Here is a 21368-nt window from a genome sequence, read left to right on the forward strand (position 1 = left end):
CTGTGTTCACCAGGAAATTGGTGAAGTTTCTCAAGGCTACCCAGGAAGGGAAAGGTTTTGGGGGAAAAGAGGGTGTTCCAGACACTGAGAAATCTGGATGGTGGCAGCAAGACCAGATCTAAGCTGGTAGTTAAGCTTAGAGCTTCTCACGCAGGTCCCCCACATCTGTACCCTAAAGTTCAGAGTGGGGAAGGAACCTTGACATGGTGGTAGCCGTGGGATTTTTAGGAACCAAAAACCAGATTTTTTTTCCTCTTTTGAGATGCTGGGGAAGCAGTGAAGGAGAGAGACCCTGAAGGCAAACAGATAAGAGATTCTAACAGATGGCTTTCTGTTATAAGGGAAGCTCCAGCTGTGATCACTGGAGGGTCATTAACATTGCCAAGGCAAGTCACAAAAACCTGTTTTACTTGTTTGTTTTTTTTTCTAAAGAGTCACATTACAGTAACCAAAGATTCCAAGCTGTTTCCTGCCCTCCCCCCCAATAGCTAAGGTAGACCGGGGGAAAATGTCATGCAAAGGAAAAAAAGCCATACAACAGCAGCTAGAATTAGACAAACTCCAGGATGAGGAGAGCCAAAAGGAACATGACAGACAGATAGACAGGGCTGAGGCTGCCCACAAAAGAACTATGGAGGCGAGACAAAAAGAGAGAGAAAGCACGAACTGGAATTAGCAAGGGCTAAGCAGGAAGTACCAGCCAACCCTAACAACCCTTCTCCAGGTACTGCTTCCCATTCCAGAAAATTCCCCACCTACAAGGCAGGTGATGATACTGAGGCCTTCTTAGAAAATTTTGCAAGAGCCCGCCTTGGGTACAGCATCTCTACAGACCAGTATATGATAGAGCTGAGGCCACAGCTCAGTAGACCCTTAGCAGAGTTGGCGGCTGAAATGCCTAAGGAACGCATGAATGATTATAAACTTTTTCAAACCAAGGCCAGAATCAGAATGAGGCTAACACCTGAGCATGCCCGTCGGCGGTTCTGAGCCCTAAGGTGGAAACCAGACGTGTCATTTACCCGACACATCTACCACATTGGAAAAAATTGGGATGCCTGGATATCAGGAGCAAGTGCTGAATCTGTGGAAGCTCTATCCTTCCTAATGCAAATGGAGCAGTTCTTAGAGGGTGTTCCTGAGGAAACTGAAAGATACATCCTAGATGGGAAGCCCAAAACTGTAACCGAGGTGAGGGAGATTGGAGCTAAATGGGTGGAAGTGGCAGAAAAGAAAACAACTACTAGCAATTGGAGCGAATATCAGAGGGGGCAAACCGAAACCAAACTCTATCACCAGGGGCAAACCAAGGCCCCACCTACAACCCAAGGAAAGCCCCACACACCTTACTGTCCCACCTCACCAGTCTCCAGCAACCCACCTCGGCCCAGTGACCAGTCAGCTGGGCGATGTTTTAAATGTAATGAACTGGGACATATAAAGGCCCACTGCCCCAAGAACCCCAACCGAGTACAGTTCATTACACCACAATCACACCAAAGATCTCCAGGCCCAGATGCCTCTCAAATACCCTCGGAGCGAAGGGAAACCTTGAAAGTGGGCAGAAAGAAGGTTATCACATGGAGGGACACTGGGGCACAAGTGTCAGCTATCCACCAATCCTTAGTGGATCCCCAATTCATCATCCCAGAGGCCCAAGTGACAATTCACCCATTCATGTCAAACTCTGTAGACTTGCCTACAACTGAGTTGCCTGTCCAGTACAAGGGCTGGTCAGGAATGTGGACTTCTGCAGTCTATGACAATTATCCCATCCCCATGCTACTGGGAAGACTTGGCCAACCATGTGAATCTGGCCAAGAGGGTGGGAATGGTCACACGCACCAGGCCAAGCAAGCTTCCACCCCCATCCCTGTTCCTGAGCCGCCCACCAGGGCCCTGTCTGTGTTACCAGAGACTCAGACAGAGGTGATGGAACTGGATCTTCTACCCATGAATGCTACAGCCACAGTGAATCCAGTCCCAGAACCGGAACTGGCAAAGCAACCAGCACCAGAACCGTTGCCAGCACTGACTCCAGCGCTTGCAAATCCATCTACAATTCCAACACCAGGGGACATCAGCGGGCCTGAACTGACAGAAGCAGCAGACAACCCTACCCAAGAGGCTCAGCCAGAGCCTGAAATATCACACGGTGCACCATCGGAGAGCAGTTCACAATCAACAAAAACAACCCCATCACCTACATCGCTTCCAGAGGGACCAAGCCCAAGTCCACAGTCTAAGGAGGAACTGATGTCTCCAGCATCAAGGGAATAGTTCCAGGCTGAGCAGGAAGCAGATGACAGCCTTCAGAAAACTTGGGTGGAGACACGGAGCACCTCATCGCCTTTCAGCTCTTCTAACCGATCCCGGTTTGTTGTAGAACAAGGACTTTTATACAAGGAGACTCTTTCTGGTGGACACCAGGAAGACTGGCGTCCTCAAAGACAGTTGGTAGTTCCAACTAAGTACCGGGTAAAGCTCTTAAGCTTAGCCCATGATCATCCCAGTGGCCATTATGGGATGAACAGAACCAAAGATAGGTTGGGGAAGTCCTTCCACTGGGAGGGAATGGGCAAGGACGTTGCTAATTATGTCCGGTCCTGTGAGGTGTGCCAATGAGTGGGAAAGCCCCAAGACCAGGTCAAAGCCCCTCTCCAGTCCCTCTCCATAATTGAAGTCCTATTTCAGCGAGTAGCTGTGGATATTCTGGGTCCTTTCCCAAAGCAGACCCCCAGAGGAAAGCAGTACATACTGACTTTCATGGATTTTGCTACCCGATGGCTGGAAGCAGTAGCTCTAAGCAACACCAGGGCTAAAAGTGTGTGCCGGGCCTTAGCAGACATTTTTGCCAGGGTAGGTTGGCCCTCCGACATCCTTACAGATTCGGGAACTAATTTCCTGGAGAGACAATGAAAAACCTGTGGGAAGCTCATAGGGTGAATCACTTGGTTGCCACCCCTTACCACTATCAAACCAATGGCCTGGTGGAGAGGTTTAATGGAACTTTGGGGGCCATGATGCGTAAATTCATGAACGAATGCTCCAATGATTGGGACCTAATGTTGCAGCAGTTGCTTTTTGCCTACAGGGCTGTACCACATCCCAGTTTAGGGTTTTCACCATTTGAACTTGTGTATGGCCATGAGGTTAAAGGGCCATTACAGTTGGTGAAGCAGCAATGGGAGGGGTTTATGCCTTCTCCAGGAATTAACTTTCCAGACTTTGTAAGCAACCTACAAAGCACCCTCCAACACTCTTTAGCCCTTGCTAAAGAAAACCTAAAGGATGCTCAGGAAGAGCAAAAGGCCTGGTATGATAAACATACCAGAGAGCGTTCCTTCAAAGTAGGAGACCAGGTTATGGTCTTGAAGGCGCTACAGACCCATAAGACGGAAGCGTCATGGGAAGGGCCATTCACGGTTCAAGAGCGCCTGGGAGCTGTTAACTATCTCATAGCATTCCCCACCTCAACCCTAAAGCCTAAAGTGTACCATGTTAATTCTCTAAAGCCCTTTTATTCCAGATAATTAAAGGTTTGTCAATTTACAGCCCAGGGAGGAGATGACGCTGAGTAGCCTGAAGATGTCTACTACGAAGGAAAAAGTGATGGTGGCGTGAAAGAGGTGAACCTCTCCACAACCCTGGGACATCTGCAGTGGCAACAGATCAAGGAGCTGTGCACTGGCTTTGCACCAGTGTTCTCAGCCACCCCAGGATGGACTGAACGGGCACACCACTCCATTGACACAGGTAATGCTCACCCAATTAGAACCCCACCCTACTGGGTGTCTCCTCATGCCCAAGCTGCTATAGAATGGGAGATCCAAAACATGCTGCAGGTGGGTATAATCTGCCCCTCTAACAGTGCATGGGAATCTCCAGCGGTTCTAGTTCCTAAACCAGATAGGGAAATACACTTTTGCATGGACTACTGTAAGCTAAATGCTGTAACTTGTCTCAATAACTATCCAATGCCACTCACCGATGAGTTATTGGAGAAATTGGGACGTGCCCAGTTCATCTCTACATTAGACTTAACTAAGGGGTACTGGCAAGTATCACTAGATGAACCCGCCAAGGAAAGGTCAGCCTTCACCACCCATGCAGGGGTGTATGAATTTCATTTGCTTCCTTCTGGGCCGCGAAATGCACCCGCCACCTTCCAAAGACTTGTAAATGGTCTCCTAGAAGGATTGGGAGAATCTGCATGAGAAGCTCTAAGCTAACTACTAGCTTAGATCTGGTCTTGCTGCCACCATCCAGATTTCTCAGTGTCTGGAACACCCTCTTTTCCCCCAAAACCTTCCCCTCCCTGGGTAGCCTTGAGAGACTTCACCAATTTCTTGGTGAACACAGATCCAAATCCCTTGGATCTTAAAACAAGGAGAAATTAACCATCCCCCCTCCTTTCTCCCACCAACTCCTGGTGGATCCCCTATTTATTCCTTTCTAAAACTTACTACTCTGATAAGAGGCTGGTTCCTTGGTCTTTTTCACTCCGTCTGAAACTGAAACTGACTAAACAAAGGAAACGTCCCTCCTTCCTTTTGAAACATCTTGTTCCCCTATTGGTTCCTCTGGTCAGGTGTCAGCTAGGCTAGGTGAACTTCTTAACCCTTTACAGGTAAAAGAGGCATTAACCCTTAACTATCTGTTTATGACATGTGATCATGTCACCTGAACTGAAATCCATCTTTAACCTAGTGCTTTTCCATTGAGAAGGTGGGGGGTGGGAATCCAGAGAGATAAAGGATTCCTATCTTATGCAAAAGATATATAAAAGGCTGGAACAGAAAAGAAAGGAGCTGTCATGAAGAACCTTCTAGCTACCACCTGAGCTGGAACAAGAGCTAGACCAGGGAAAAGAATGTGCCCAGGCCTGGAAGGTGTCCAGTCTGAGGAAAAAACTTACTGAAGCCCCTTTAAGGGTGAGATTATCTGTATTCAGTTTGATTAGACATAGGTTTGCACGTTTTATTTTATTTTGCTTGGTAACTCACTTTGTTGTCTATTACTACTTGGAACCATTTAAATCCTATTTTCTGTATTTAATAAAATCACTTATTAATTAACCCAGGTTATGTGTTAGTACCTTGAGGGGCAAATAGCTGTGCATATCTCTATCAGTGCTATAGAGGGCGAACAATTTATTAGTTTACCCTGTATAAGCTTTATACAGGGTAAAACAGATTTATCTGGGTTTAGACCCCATTGGGAATTGGGCATCTGAGTGTTAAAGACAAGAACACTTCTGTAAGATGCTTTCAGGTAAGCATACAGCTGTTAGGGGATGTGATTCAGACCTGGGTCTGGGTTTGCAGCAGCTAGCGAGTCTGGCTCAAACCAGGCAGGGCACTAAAGTCCTAAGCTGACAGGGCAGGAAAGCAGGGGCAGAAGTAGTCTTGGCACATCAGGTGGCAGCTCCCAAGGGGGGCTCTGTGACCTAACCCATCACAGTACACTCAGAGAAACCAAGAGGGGTCAACAGTGCAGTTAGCACTGTCACACGTAGAACATCTGGTTGATGATCTAAACCATAAACATCTAGGAGTTCACTCATCTTATACTGCATAACAATTAATTTCCAGACTTCACATGCTTGTCTTCTGATCTTTTCAACACCATTATTATTGTATTTGTCACTATATATTTATTGGAAATAACTGAATTTTAAACTAAAGAATAAAATCAGATGTTTCCAAGAAACTGCATTTGATCTGCATTTCTCAAGTTCTTTGTTAGGTTCTGAGTATTTTTTCCTTCCTCTTAAATCTTCACACTTAAGTTTTCTCCAGAAAGCTTCAGTTCCTCTTTCCCTATCCCAACAAGTGCAAATTTTATTACATCTCTGGGCTTCACTCCAAATTAAGAAATCTAAGATTAGACACTGACTAAAGTTACCTAAAGGTAAGAGGAATGGTGAGGAGGAGAGTGGAGTATTAAGTGTATATGCATGTACAGAATGTATTATTTCTAAGATCCAGGAAGCTTTCCCACTCAAATAACTAACCTACTTTGCCAAATATAGTGTACATTAAAGGAATCAAAGTTTTGAGGTATTTTTAAATGAGCCATACACATAAAATATATATTTGATAGTGAACTGAAAAGTGTACAGTAATTCGTAACTCAATTGTATGTCTAATGCTTTCTGTGCCACACAAAATAATAAGGAAGTACAAGATACACAGCAAGCTTATCCAAGGCACTAGCAGCAATGAAAGTAGGACGGAAATCCTCTCTTAGGTATTAGTCTGTCCATTCAATCCAAAATTCAATTAGCCCTGCCTTCTGAGAGAAGTTAAGGCATATAAAATTTTGCTAATCCAGTCATTCAATTGCATGGATAATTTTTTCAATTCATGATCACCATATGACATCTGTAAGATCAGCTGACTATAAATTGTGATTGTTGTTGCTAGAGAATACTACAATGGAATGTAGTTAAACAAAGGATTTTCATGACTAGCCATTAAGATATGCCTACAATTTAAGTTCCAAAGGACACACTAACTAGAGATACCAACAGTATGAGAGGCAGTGCCTTTTTAGTTACAAATTATCCAGCAGCACAAACAATTCGTTTCAACTGTGAACTATTTTATACAGCTTGTTGGAAGTAGCACTTCCTAAACAAAATTTTAAATGTAATTTTCAAAGCAATAAGACACAATATTGCGTATTTTAAGTCAGCTTAAATATTAGGAATTTAGAATACTGAAGCTGGTAGAAGTCAGAAATGGAAAAGACCTTTTAGGTCATTGAATCTATCCCCCCGCCAATACAGGATTGTTCTCTGAAGTATTAATATTTTGTCCATTCTAGATTTAAATGTCTGAAGTGATGCGGTTTCTACCACTTGCATTGGGAGTCTATTTCACATTCCAAAGCTTAACACATCTCACTGTCAGGCATAATTTCCTGGCAGTCAGCCTAAATGTTCCTTTTCTCAGTCTCATCCTTTAGTCCTGTGTATTGACCTTGGTGATTATATCCTTCAAACATCTGAAAGCATCTCCTCCTCCTCATCAATGTGTCTCATCTACACTATACATACTTAGCTCTTTTAATCTTCATTTGAAAGTCAGTTCCTCCACTTACCAGATGACTTTTGTTGTCAAAACCAACCCTATTAAACACCTTTTCGGTGTGCTGCATCATATCCATCAAGAGGGGATATCAATACCTCCCATTTGAAGGTTGTGATGCCCTTACATACTCAGATCAGAGCTGCATTGGCCCTTTTATCATCCATGTCACACACAAACTCATGACTAATCTGTTCTCCATAGCAATCCTAAAATTTCTCTCTGCATTACAGCATTCCAAGTTTCTCTTCTCCATCTAATATCCATGTTTCAAATTATATTTTCTCCTAGTGGATTAGTATTAGCATTAGGCCCCGGCAAGAGGCAGAAGAAGCTTGGCTGACGCTGGCTGAAGCCCTATGTTCCTAGTCCCTGAGTCTCTTTGTATTTCTCTGTCCTCCCAAGTACTGTAACTCCTCCCCATTTAGCATCACAGTGTATTGAGGACTATGTTGAATTGTACATTATCACTTGATGAGCATTTCAAGAAGGCACTTGGATACCTGCAGTTGGCCTTTGCCAGCTGACTCAGGTTTGTGGGGCTGTTTAACTGCAGTGCAGACATTTGGGATCGGGCTGCAGCCCAAGTTCTGGGACCCTTCAATCTCTCAGGTTTCTAGAGCTCGAGCTCCAGCCCAAGCCTAAATGTTTACACTGAAATTAAACAGCCCCTTCACCTGAACTCCACAACCCTCAGTCAGCTGGCACAGGTCAGATGTAGGTGTCTAAATGCAGTGTAGACAAACCCTAAGACAGCAGTTCTCGACTGAGGGTCCGTGGCCCACTGGGGAGTTGTGAACAGATTTCAGAGGGTCTGCCAAAATAAACCAGAGAGTAGGGCCGGTGTTAGACTCACTGAGGCCCGGGGCTGAAGCCGAAGCCAGAGCAACTTAGCTTCTCGGTACAATTGCCCAAAAAGCCAGTTGTGGCATAGGTAGGCTGTTAAGCATATATGGGGTGGGGAAAGACTCAGAAAGAAAAAGGTTGAGAACCTCTGCCCTAAGAGTGTGTGGTGGAGTGTTGTCCTGGTCATGCTTGCAGGCTAGGGGGCTCTGTCACAACGTGTGTGATCAGAGTCAATATAAAAAGAGCCAGCTTAAAGCAAGGTGAGTGAGAGTTGTGCCTTTCTGCTTTAGGAAGCATGCCATTTTCTCTCTCTGTTTTGGGATTTTGTATGTTATCATTCTGAATTCTAGGAAATACAACAGTGTTATGTTGCAACCTTCCAGCAAGAGTATCTATGACAAGCATCATCTGCAAATATCATTAAAATGCTGTTTATTTACTCTAAGTTACCATTAACAAAGATGTTGAATAAGACTGGATCTAATACTGATCCGTATGATTGGCTAGTCAACCATCCACGCTTTCCCCAGATGTTGCTGTTTAACATTACCCTTTGATTACATGCCTGAGTTTTCAGTTCACAAGTGACTGCACCCACGTCAGTTTGCATTGACTCGTTAAATAAATATTTCATACTGCTATGAAATCATAACTAAAATTCAAATGTTTCAATCTATTGTGTTATCATCATCCACTTTTATTTAACTATCAAAAATAGCATAAGTTTTTTGGCAAGATTAATTCTTTAACTTATGCTACTTTTTACACACAGTCCTGATATCACTGACATTTACTTTTTAAAAAGATACTTATTCCATTATTCTACTGAAAATAGAAGCTCTATTTACAGATCAGTGTTTTGGAACATTGGTATGGTTATGGATTTTCTTTGGTACCTCCCGAACTGTCTGTGTTTCAAGAAAAGTACTCCATGGTAGACTAAATCTGTTCATTAATTCTCTTAAGAATGCACATCATCCAGGCAAACGTATGTACAAATCTCCCAGGTATCCAAGTTTTTTAATACTGCTATCACCATACCATCTGAGGACTCTGCTCCTGCACTTATTGAAGTGAATGCAAACCTCCCATTGACTTATATGTTGGAGGAACTGGCCTGTAGAGCCTAAGAATTTTCCCTTACTTTCTCTTTCCCTGTAGTTATTTTTATAAGTTCTCCCTTCAAGCTTTTAATTTTTCTTTTTAAAGGTTATTTTTAAAAAGGAGTTGAATATCTTAGCCATTTTAAAAAATCACTAATTTAGTTCCCCATCTCATTTATTCATTTTCTTCTTTTTACCACTCCCAACCCGCACCTTATACTATGTCAGCCTTCTTCCTCTGCCGAACTTATTTGGCTTTCATCAGCTCATTCTGCATTGGCTGCCCATATCTTTTCCCTGCAAACCTTAACTGACTATTTTTTGTTTACTTGTCTGCTTCTATTTTCACTAACTTTTTTAAATCTCAAAACTTTCAACAATCATAGAGACTGCTTCTGTTACAATTTGCATTTAATTTTTTTGAAGTTACAGTATTGCAGTAATGTTAACTTTTTATTAACAATTTTTTGTTGCTGGGAATTGTCTACCTCAGAAGAATGAAAGACTCAGCTGACCCTACCAAGATTTGAGTCTACGATACCAGGAAGTTTAGCTATTTGAGAGTTATCCTTTTTCACTGTTGTAAAACTAGTGACTGCACTAGAATTTTTTTTTTAAAAGAAGAATTAAGACTCTGCGTTCAAACAGACATTATCAAGTCAAACTGTGCAAAGTTTACCAAAATGTTTTCAACAGCAGCAACAGTTAGTCTCAATCCAGAACATATTAAGTCAAGTAGTAATAGGCTATGAGCATTTAATAAAAAGTGGGCAAAAATTATGGCTGAGCTGGGGCAGCAAAAATGAAACTCTGGTGGTTTTTTGAGGTGTGTGTATGGGGGGGTTACATTACTGTTTTTAAGAGACCTTTTATTTAGAGGTTAGTGATATAAAGGCGAAGTAAGCTTGGCTGTGAACTTGGATTTTTTTTAAAATCAGTTTTCTTCTTTCATATAAAACCTTCAGTGTTGGCATGAAGCCAATTATTGATAAGCAAAACCTTCAAGGACCTAAGTTTTCAGTGGTTCCCTATACTCCTTTCTCAATTTTAAATTACTATTGTCCTAAGTCTTGCAGGAGAACACTGTCTATTTCAAATGGTCTTCATTAGTTCAAAATAAGAGAATTCAGTGTAACTCTTATCTGCACTGGAGAAGATGGTACTATATGGTTAGACACAGTTGAGCCTATTATATAGAACATGAATATTAATTTTACCCACACAAAGAATATTAGCCAAAGCTAACATGGTTACAGAGTACAAGTGAATGGGAAAGTCTAGAGAGCACAGCTATAAGCCTATAAAGCATCACCTACAGTGCGGCTTCATGACACAATATGAAAAAGTTAAACTACATGAAGTACACCGTCTCTGGTTTACTGCATTCTTTTAAAAATGACAACTCTTAACTAACATACTGTTACAAGAGCTAATTGGCAAGGAAACTTCATAAAACCTTACAAAGGGAAAGATTTTTTTTTTTTTTAAAGTATGCTCTTAGGTGCAGTTTTTCCACAACTAATGTTTGATTATTTTATTATTAATCAGAAAAAAATCTCTGTGAAATGGTGACAACAGCAAGGACACAGCTCCTGTGGGATGCCCTTGCCTTCTCACACTCAAGACTGAAAGTATTAGATGCTAAGATAGAGCTAGTCAATCATGCACAACTCATTGCTGTGTGCTTGTGAAAGGGAGCACATGAAAGGAGAAGGTAGTGTCTCATTTAACTATCATTGCCTCAGAAAGCCAAAAAACTTCCAGCTAGGGAAATTCTGCTCTAACTTGTGCTAGAAGCACAAGACTCAAGGGTGAAAACCCTCTCAAGGTGGTTAAGTTTTTTTTTTTGAAGGACCAAAAATTACTTTAAGGCTAGTTTCACCAACCAACCTTCCATTCCTACAGAGATAACCGTCACTCTGGACTGTTGCCTCGTAGCATCGACTCATTAGTGGTTTATCTCATCACAGGATAATTTTGTTATATACAATCTCATTATTGGATATCCTCACTATTGATCAATTTCTAATAACCTTTTGAGTATGTATGTCAGCTGGCTATATTTCCCTCTGTGAAAGAATGCAGTGCAGATTCAAATAACCCCTGAGGAGTCTCTTGCTTCCTTGTTCAGATATTCTGTTTAGTAGTTCTATCTCAGAACATGTGATATCTGAGCATCCTTCAGGAAGCATATGTAAACAATAGTGATTTGTCTAATTCCAGTTTATTTTCAAACATGTCCAGGCATGCACACAGTTTAGTGGTTTGTCACTTTCTGACATTTTCTGGTGTTAGAGTGATATCTGTCAAGTGACATTTACTGGCACTTAATCTTTATACGCCTCTACCCTGATATAACGCGGTCCTCGGGAGCCAAAAAATCTTACCGCGTTATAGGTGAAACTGTGTCATATTGAACTTGCTTTGGCCTCGAACATCTCCGTTATTAATAGTCAGCAAATAGCCCCACCCCCTATGTGACACCCACTTACTTCCTGCCCCCTCACGGGAGTGGGCAGATGGAAGTGCTCACATCTGCTTGACTGTATCAGTTGGGGCAAGCCCCGCAGGGGCGGGGCAGGGGGAACTGGCCCAGTGGCCGCTGCCCTGCCCACGGAGTGTGCCCAGCCCGGCGGCTGAACCCACGAGGGGGAGCAGGGCAGGCAGTCTTGCCCGAGGTGCCTACGTGTGCCTGGTCCCCGCCCCATGCCCACGCGATGCCAGGGAGGGTGAGCCATCGGCGGGAAGCTCCTGCTGTGCATGCCTGCATTCAGCCCATCTCTCCTTTTTCGCAGAGCCCATCTCTGGTGAGGACAACATGGCCAACTGCTCGCAGGGGCGCACGGACCCCGACTGCGGGCAGGTAGTGTGGCGCCCTATGGACCTGGAGAGCCCACCCAGCGCTGCTGTGAGCGGGATGTAGCTGCCAGCTGGGCCCACTGTGTGCCAAGCCCTCCAGCACTGGGTCAGGGGAACCTGCACGGCGACGTCTAGGACAGGCACCTCTCCCTGCCCTGGATCTGCAACTTCCCTGTGTGGACCAGTCTTCTCCAACTTCTCGGAGCCAGCTGGAGCTCGTGTGACGTTCCCCTGCACTACAGCTCCCCTCCTCAGGCTGTGGCTTCCCCCTGCTCCGTCCCCTGATCGCCTCCCGAGACCCTCTGCCCCTTATCCAACCCCTCAGCCCTGGCCTGGCACCCGTAACACGCTGCGCAGAGCAGCATGTCAGAGCCAGACATGCGGACGTGCTGATCCACCAGAGCGCACAACCCCACTCCCCAGAGCACTGCTTTACCACGTTATATCTGAATTTGTGTAATATCGGGTGGCGTTATATTGGGATAGAGGTGTATTTAGAATATCTATATATCAGGAATAGTAAATCACTAGGAGTCTTCTGAGAAGAAGCCTCCATATGCTGTTTTCAAAGTCTAATTTTTCCAGTTTACTAATTACACAGCTCTGAGAAGCAGTCCTGAAAATATACCAGACAAAATCTACTCTGCCATCCTTACCATGATGATGAAAAAAAATGTTTTTACTGTTAAACACTGCAAGGCCACAAACCACACCTCTTTAAAAATAATCTACACTCAAACATCAGTATGTTTTAAATAATAGAAGTGGAGAGGGAAAAGCAGGTGTGAAATGACAGTAATGTTCCTGATGCCTGCCATTTTGTCCAACTGTATTAGGGCTGATGTACACAGCTGGAGCACAGATTTAACTAAAATAGTTCAGAACCTGTGTTAGTGAAATCAGTGCAACTTCCCAAGTTAAGTTAGTGCTTAAACTGTGTAGACCAGCCCTCAGTGAGAAAAGATAATACCTACCAACTGCTTTTAAAAATGAATAGAGTAAATTATTGTACATTTGAAAAGATTAAAACCAAGTATTTTCAGACACTTATGCTACAGCTAGTTTTTACTTTTGTGTTTTATAAAAATACCTGACATTTTCCTTTTCAAATTTCATTGGGGCAAATTCTGCATTCAGCTACATTGTGTTTTAGACTGATATAGCAGAACAGAATTTGGCCCTTGTTGGGTGTTGGGGTTTTTTAAAATGTGTACTTACTGTTTTATCCCTTGTTATTGTCCATAGTAAAACACTATTTTGAAGTGCAATTAGTGAAGTCTGGCAGTTAGACCCATTGCTGATTTCCCACATTTTGTTTGGGTTCTTAGATCCCAAGACTTACAGCTAAAGGAACCAACAAATTAACATCTACTGGGCAAACCCACAAGAAGTTTTTCCTTAAGCCTAGTTTGCATTAAAGTTTTAAAAACGTGTCCATCATTACATCTCTGAATACATGTACAAATACAAAATGTAATATAAAAAATTTGAGATTCCAGGACCGTTATTCATTTTTTTTTGTACGTCACTCTGAAGCCTAGAATGTCTGAATTAGTGTGAAAAACTGGAAATCGCTACAAGCATGACTGAAAACTCATTTTTTCAGACTTTCACCAAGTTCAATCATCACTGTGATTTGCAATCTGTTATTATCCAATGTTCAAAATTCTGAGCCATTTTCAGTTTTTTTTGTTTGTTTTTTACACGTTACAAATTACATGTAGCAGTTTTCATAGAGTATAAAATTTAAGAACTTTCTATCCAACAAACCTAAGTACATAAATACCTCATCCACGTGTGAAAAATAATTTATGTATTGAAAATATCTTTAGCAATAGATCAATATAATACCATCTGAAGGAGATACAAGGATGGATAACTGTAGAAAGCTCCACATTGAGATAAATTATTTTAATCCTTGAGAAAAAAATGCTATTTTGGACACCTGGGAATCAGGATCCGAAGGTTTTCCTAGATTGAGAAACCTTCCTTGACAAAGGTGAGGAAGCCACTCTCAGTAAACTCCAACTAACAAGTACTACCTGTCTTATCTAAATTGAGCAGTTGCTAGCTCACTCTCAGCTAAATCCTTAGCTGAGCCAGGCATTGAGAAAGCTGATATACTGTACCGTCTGGGTTAGATTAGGAGGAAAGTAGGAGTTGAATGTCTTTGGCAAACTGCTGATGCCATGGTCCAAAATGTCTCACTATTTCTTCCACCAATATCAAATATATGTTGAAAGTTAGAAGTGACAGAATACAATCATTCAAAAGAGACCTCGAAGGGAAGATGAGAAGTTACGCAGAAACACCTGTCTGAAATAATAACAGAATCTTTCCAGACTATTCCCATACATTCATGCATGGTTTTATAGTTAAGGAAACAAAACCTCATGATCAATGGTATTAAAAGCTTCTGACTAATCCAAACAAACAATCAGCATGGACGACAACTTCTACAGTCTCTATACCATATCAAGGGCTGCAAACATAATGACAGGGACAGAGGAAATCTGAATGTAATGCTTAAACAGTTATGGTCTGCAGGCATTATCTACAGAGTTTACCAGGGTCACAGGTACAGTCTCTCTCTTACTAAATCTGCAGGCCCAACCTGAGGAATTTTCAAAATTACTACTTACTGTTATGGAGCATCACTAACTGACTTCAATGGGAGTTGTGGATATTCAACATCTCTGAAAAACTGTCATTTATTTTATTTAGAGAGGAAGGATAGTCCAGTGATTAGAGCACTATCTAGGACTAGGGAGCGCTGTTCTAATGCAAACTTCTTGTGTGACCTTGAGCAAATCACTTAGCCTCTCTATGCCTCAGTCCCCCACCTGTAAAGTGGGGATAATAGTACTGCCCTACCTCACAGGGGTTTTGTAAGGATAAATACATTAAAGTTTCTGAGGCATTCAGATACTATGGTAATGAAGTCCACGTAAGTATAATAGACAGATATAGATTTAGTTGCCATTGTTTTAGATACCAGAGTTTGAAAAATTTGACTGTACCATAAGCACACTGAGCACACTCAGAAAGGACTTCTCAATCATGTTTAACCTGAGACAAGCAAGAACATAATCCCACTACATATTAAAAACCAATCAAATTCCATTATTGGCATAAAAGGTTGACATTAATAGAGTTGTGGCCACTTATGGCAGTGATGAATTTGGCCCTAATTGATTACTGTCTAGATTCTCTCTCTTTCTATGAGAACTTAATAAATCATATGATTTTGGTTCTAATTATCTAAGTTGTTGCTGGCAAGGAGTTTTTGGACAGGTTTCATGGACAAGTCTTAAAGATTTAAAGATTTTATTCTATTAAAAGTCAACTTGCCTTGTTTAGTAAAGGTCTCCTTTGTTTAACAGAAGTTATAATTAAAAATAAACACTCCTATGTTCAGATAGCCAAAGAACAACTATAATGGGTGTGATGCTATCTGTGTGAAAAATTACTTAAACAGAATAGGATTCTTGTGGAACTAATAATATGCACAGCATTCCATGCAAAGATCTCAAAGCACTTCACAAACATTAATAAAAAGTTTCACAACATCACTGCAAGGGAGGTATGACAAGAATCACTTTCATTTTACAGATGGAAAATATGAAGCACAGTGAAATTACGAGACAATGAGACAGCGGCAGAGCTAGGATAAAATTACACACCACTGGACTCCCAGTCCCATGTTGCTTTAACCCCTAGACCATGCTGCCTCTTAAGAACCAAAGTACGAGATTTTAGTATTGTCCCATGGAAAGATATGAAATTAGATGATAAAGTAAGGAGCCTCTAAAGAAATTAGGGTAAATGTGTTTAATTAGTCAAGGATCTAAAATGTTCCTATGGCCAAATGTGAAAACTCAATGCTGTGAACCTCATATATCTCTGCAAGGGCACAAGGACATGTATAACAGAAGTTGCCACTATATTACTGAATAATTTACAAGCCTTCTTCTCTATAGCTTTCTAGACAGAAGTTGTCCAGTTTATGGGTTGATCACAATATGCAAATGTAATGCAACAGCTACAAAACAGATAGTACTCTTGTTCCATGCATTTAGCAATGAGAGACTGGTCTAAAGCAGCGGTTCTCAAACTGTGAGTCAGGACCCCAAAGCAGGTCACAAGCCCATTTTAATGTGGTCGCCAAGACTGGCTTAGACTTGCTAGGCCCCAGGGCTGAAGCCAAATCCCGCCGTCTTCAGCCCTGGGCAGCAGGGCTCAGGTTACAGGCCCCCTACCTGGGGCTGAAGTCCTTGGGCCTCAGCTTTGTCTCCCCTGCCCTGGGTGTTGTAGCTCAGGCTTTGCCCCCGCAACTAGGAGAGCAGGGCTTGGGTGGTCTCAGGTTTCGGTCACCCCTCTCCTGGGGTTGTGTAATAATTTTTGTCAGAAGGGGGTTGCAGTGGAATGAAGTTTGAGAACCCCAGTCTAAAGCATCAGAGCATTGCTTTCTAATTGCAAGGCAAAAGGTACATACAATTCAAAGATTTAACTAGTAGCAAAGATGTATACTCCAACATTAACTAACAAAATTCAGTGACAGTGATGTTCCAGGTTCTACAATAAATAAACTGGCTGCCCATTTTATCAAGAGACTGCAAATATTCTGGTTGGTGGGGTTTACAGAAGTACAAGATGATTAGAAGTGAAAAACCTAGAGAATTATTTTATAAAGTGCATATAAAAGGGATTTTCTAATAAAATGTATTCGGTTTATGTCTTCTATGAAAGCTGAATAGATTTTGAATTGAGTTCATCATGAAATTACAGCAAAAAAAGACTACTTGCCAAAGAAAATAAAACAAGAAAATTCTATCAAATAGGATGACAAAGGCAGATCTAGTGCACGCATGGTCAGGTGAGACTTTAGGGATTTAGCTTGAAGATAAAATAGAGTACAGCATCAGAGCAAAGACCACATGTGGGATGAGCACAGAAGTGTCTGCAAAGAGTTAAGCTACCAATATGGTTTGCAAACAATTTTTGCTGTCTTGTAACTCTTCAAAACTATTTTGTCTGCAGAAACATTACAACTGTAGCAGCTTTTCTCCATTCTATTCCTCCCTTTTTAACCCCTCCCCCCCCCGAAATTTGTTTTCAAAGACTTTACAACAATATACACAGGTAGATAAATAATATGCCTACTTCACAAGTCTTCTCTCAGTTATTGCATGTAAACAAATAAAACATTGAGCATAGCAAATTCATATATTTCTCATGACACACATTCTTGAGCAGTACATGGGCTACCATACAGACTATTGAAGATAAGAAGTGAGTAAAACAGAGACAAATGGATTGAACAGTTTTTGGAGATGACGAGGGTGAGTTGAAGCATCTCAGTAGTAATTCTAAACAGAGGAATTCTGAGACACAGTGGGGTGGAATGGAAAGTGCACTCAACTCATTTGCATGCCCATATTCAGAAGGCTTCTAACCTGCAGCAAGTCAAAAGGAGCATGTTACAAAAATATACTTTTTTCACCCTTCCCCCACCAAAAAAATATTTACTGTTAATTTAGTGCTGGTGAAAGGTACCAGACTAATAGCTCTGATGACTGAAGTCCCCTCTATTCACAGAGCAGATACAACACATGGAACGGAAAAGATTGCTCCACTGCCTAATCACCTCAACCCATAACTGAAGTGACAATCTCCATGCCAACACAATCCTTGGCCTCTCCAATGAGATGTCAAAAAGAGTGCCACTTAGTGCCAACGGTATGGTGATATGGACACAACCACTAGCATCACTGGACACAGATCTGTTCATTAGGGACTGAACAGAGACCACCAGTTTATTTTATTTCTTTATTTTTATTTTTTTGCTAACTAATTCCTTTATTTTCAAGTTGTCAACTCCAATGTGGGGTTTGTAAAGCCAGAATATCAAAAACTGTATAGTGTGTAAAACAAAATATACTATAGGTGGAGTAGTCCTGATATTACTTTACTTAATGTCAGCCTGCATTAATGAGACGCATTCAGCACGAAACTAGTGCTCAGAAAAGGCCTCGAAATGCAACTAACTTGGCATTTCTAGCCAAAGTCTGCACAGAAGTGCTCCCCACTAATATGCAAGATTGACTCAACCTATTTAAAAAGGAAAAACCTGATAAAGAAGGGGTTAAGATGCTAGCCTAGAAGCTTTTTACGTTGTCATATGGCACAGACAGGTTTCCAAGCAGCCGCGGACTCTTGCTTCCCCAGTCACTGGAGTTTGGCCATGATGTAAACAAAAGGCCTGATCCTAAGCTTCAAGTCAGCTCTGTTTCTTATTTCGTACATAGAACAGATGATAATTTAAGTATTATAGACTGTATAAATGTAGCAGTTTGGATTACAATAAAAGTTGACCTCATTATGGTCTTTCACGTTGCGGACAGATGTCTTATACAAACAGTAGGTTGCACACCTATTTATGGGTCCCAAATTATGTGTAGGAGGAGACGACTGAATGTTATAATTGCTAAAGATGAATTAATTTCAGTTTGAAATGTGTGATAGTGGTAGTGGGGGAACGGGTGTCTGATCACTTGTTTTTGGAATGAACAACTCTTTCTGATGACTCTCCACATTTTTGTTCAAATGTTCCCAGATCCGAAGCCACACACGTAACACCGGCAAAAATCTGTTGAGCAACGTATTTTCCATTTCTTTATGGGGCACCTACCAACTATTATGACAACACCTGCAAATGACATTCTACTTCTTTACCGACAATGACCTGAGAAAATATTGACCAGATTCTAATCTAAGTTTGAAGCAAGAAAGCTAAATCAAACAGTTAACTTGTCCAGCCAAATTTTTATAATACTCAGTCATGAAAGGAAACCAAGGATTTCAGAGTAGCTAACGACAAGCACCTCTGCTGAGTACATTAGGCTGCTTAGTTTGTTGAAACAATAATCTGGCTACCACTGTACACAGATATTTGAATCTTTTTGCCTGGTGGAGGAGTAAGTCTTCACAAATTAGTAAGTGTATATCGTACAGTCATGTTCATTTTCTATACAATCTTTTTGAGTCATCTTCTAGATCAGAAAATTACAGCACTTACCATTTTCCTAAAACTTCAGTAGTTTCTCAAAGGTATTGTAAGAACAGCAAGATTTCTTTAGCCCTGAAAGATTCAATATGCAGTTATCTGGTATCTCACTCTGCAACAAAAGTCAGTAAATAGAAAGCATTTAAAACAACATATATTTGGGTAGTTAATGACAGTAAGTTCTAACCATAAACAAATATTGTTTATGCTATCTATTTCAAGCAAAAATGCATATGTTCCCAATAACAACATGGTTTAATAGAGGAAAAATCTCTTTGACCTCTAGCTGTGGTATACAGGAGTCTATTCCCAGTTCCCAAAATACACAAAAGAAAAGAAAGATGAGAAGTATGAGAAATCTTATCATAAAGCCAAAGGTATTATATCATAATGTCAGAACAGAGAAGTCTATAAAATTATTGATGTAAAAGGCTTCTTATTTCTATATCATAAAAAGAGAATAGAATAACAATAGAATTCCCCTGTTAAAAGGAAGCACCATTTACCTTTAAGACAACCACAAGCCTTAATGAAGGAAAGGCCTATACTCAAATAAATCCTGACGTGAAGAAAACTGTAGTGTCTTCTCTATGAAGAACAGAAGAATAAACTTGGGGCTTGATCATATAAATAGTCCCTGGAATAACTTCTCTGAGTAACCCCATTGACATCTATTGGACTACTATTTCTTTACTAAACACTACATTTGGAAAGAAGTGTTTGCAAAACACCTCAGTATAATTTAAAAACAAAGGATACAAAATTGCACAGTAAAACTATATTTGCAGACAGCAGTGAACACTTTCTCTAAGAAAACAGTACTCTTTATGATCAGTAAATCTCTTACTAATCACTCAATTAAAAACATAAAAGCCTCATTCAAAAATAGATTGAGAATTTAAATAGAGCTCAGCTGAACAGATTTTTTCTCATAAGAGTCAGTGAAGATTAACATGATACTCAAATGCAGTTGCAGAATCAGGGCCTAAATCAACTATTTGGTTGGAGATGCCAAAGGGTCAAGGAATTCCAAAAGTCAAAAGCACTGGCACAAACCCCAAAATGTAGTATTTTGTTTCTGGGGCTTGAAAAATTTACTGACCAGTGACTAATAAGATACTCTCCCTGGCAAGGGGTTGGTGAGGAAAAGTTTATGCCACCAGTTTCTCCAGAAAGGAAACTCATTTAAAAAATACATTTGCTAGGCCTTATAGTTGTGAAGATACCTTCCAATCATGAATTACATGTAAACCAATTCAATCCTGAGTATGCAGATAGCTATCTCCATTGTCAATGCTGCTGCTTAGAGCTTTTCCACAGCAACAGTCCAGTGAAAATGACCATTATGTGAAGTTTCACAGTTGCTAGTCAAAATCTGGTGGACAGGGCAGTAGTGTAAGTGACAAGTATCATGTCAAGTTCATTCTGTTAGGCACAGAAGCAGAGGCAGGCACTGGACCTATTCACAAGTACCAGAAGCCCATTCACCTATGACTCCAGAGACTTGGAGGTAGAGCGCATCACTTCAAATTAATCAAATACCTGCTAAAATAAGCCTTCCTATTTAATCTTCAGCTTCATCCGCTGACCTCCAGCAGAACTCCTAAATTATGAGGGAAGAAATATATAATTAATATCTTGGTTTAGGAGGTTGACTAACCATTGGTATTTCATTACTCACACGGTGCCGCAGTAAGATCACATGAATATGTATATGACTGTCTCTCCCATTGCTCTATAAGTTACATACCTTCCTACCCATTCAAACACCAATAAATAAATACATGAAAATCAGACATTAGGTGAATTTCTAGCATCGACTATTAACCAGCCTAGGGACACCCGCCTGCGCCAGGCATCGCTGCCCAGAGCAGCGCAGCTACCCCGCTCGCTCCCATCCAAACAGCCGCCCGCCAGGGTCCTCAGCCCAGCCCCCGGCCCGGCGCTCTGCGGGGCGTTTACACCCTCCCCAGAGGGCGGCACTGGCCGCAGGCTGCGCGCGGGGAGAGGCGGCACCTCGGGGCCACCCCCGGTGCGAGAGCCTCCGGCCGGCTCCACGTCGCCTCCGCATCGAGCCCCCCTCCCGGCCCCGCATCTCCCCGCCGCGGAGCCGCGGCCACCCGGACCCCGCAGCTGCACCCCACTTCCTTCGCCTCCGCTCGTTCCCGGGTCACCCCCCCCCGCCCGGGGTCCCGCAGCGACGGACTCGGCTCCGCGCGGGCAGGGGAGGGGGGCCGGCAGAGGAGCCTCCATCTCCTACCTAGGTGTGCGGCTGCCCCGCAGGGCTCCGGGCGCGCATGGCCGGCGCTGGGCGCGGGGTCCCTGGCGGGCACGACCTGACCTCCGCGGGCTCTGCCGCAGCCTCCCAGCGACGCGGGCTGGCACCATAGAAAGGAGACG

The 21368-nt window shown here is 42.1% G+C and overlaps 2 protein-coding genes across 4 annotated transcripts in view; one reads left to right on the plus strand and one right to left on the minus strand.

Annotated features, from left to right (window-relative positions):
• CNST (consortin, connexin sorting protein) overlaps positions 1–21328 on the minus strand; it is a 110729-nt gene extending 89401 nt beyond the window's left edge. The window contains exons 1-3 of one of the 2 annotated variants that reach the window (XM_050950386.1): positions 21229–21328; positions 20511–20571; positions 18981–19043 (exon numbers count right to left, since the gene is read on the minus strand). The gene's annotated coding sequence lies outside the window, so the exon portion shown is untranslated. Of the gene's footprint in view, positions 1–18980; positions 19044–20510; positions 20572–21107; positions 21129–21228 lie in introns of those variants that run through there. The other variant, XM_050950387.1, reaches the window with a different exon arrangement.
• Positions 107–21368, plus strand: part of LOC127049534 (uncharacterized) — a 219596-nt gene continuing 198334 nt past the window's right edge. For both annotated transcript variants that reach the window (XM_050950442.1, XM_050950440.1), the window contains exon 1: positions 107–2682. In XM_050950442.1, the coding sequence (XP_050806399.1) occupies positions 1108–2280 (1173 nt within the window). In that variant the 5' untranslated portion in view covers positions 107–1107 and the 3' untranslated portion in view covers positions 2281–2682. The remainder of the gene's footprint in view (positions 2683–21368) is intronic.

The sequence above is a fragment of the Gopherus flavomarginatus genome, chromosome 4 (genome assembly GCF_025201925.1).
Source record: "Gopherus flavomarginatus isolate rGopFla2 chromosome 4, rGopFla2.mat.asm, whole genome shotgun sequence".
Taxonomy (NCBI): Eukaryota; Metazoa; Chordata; order Testudines; family Testudinidae; genus Gopherus; species Gopherus flavomarginatus.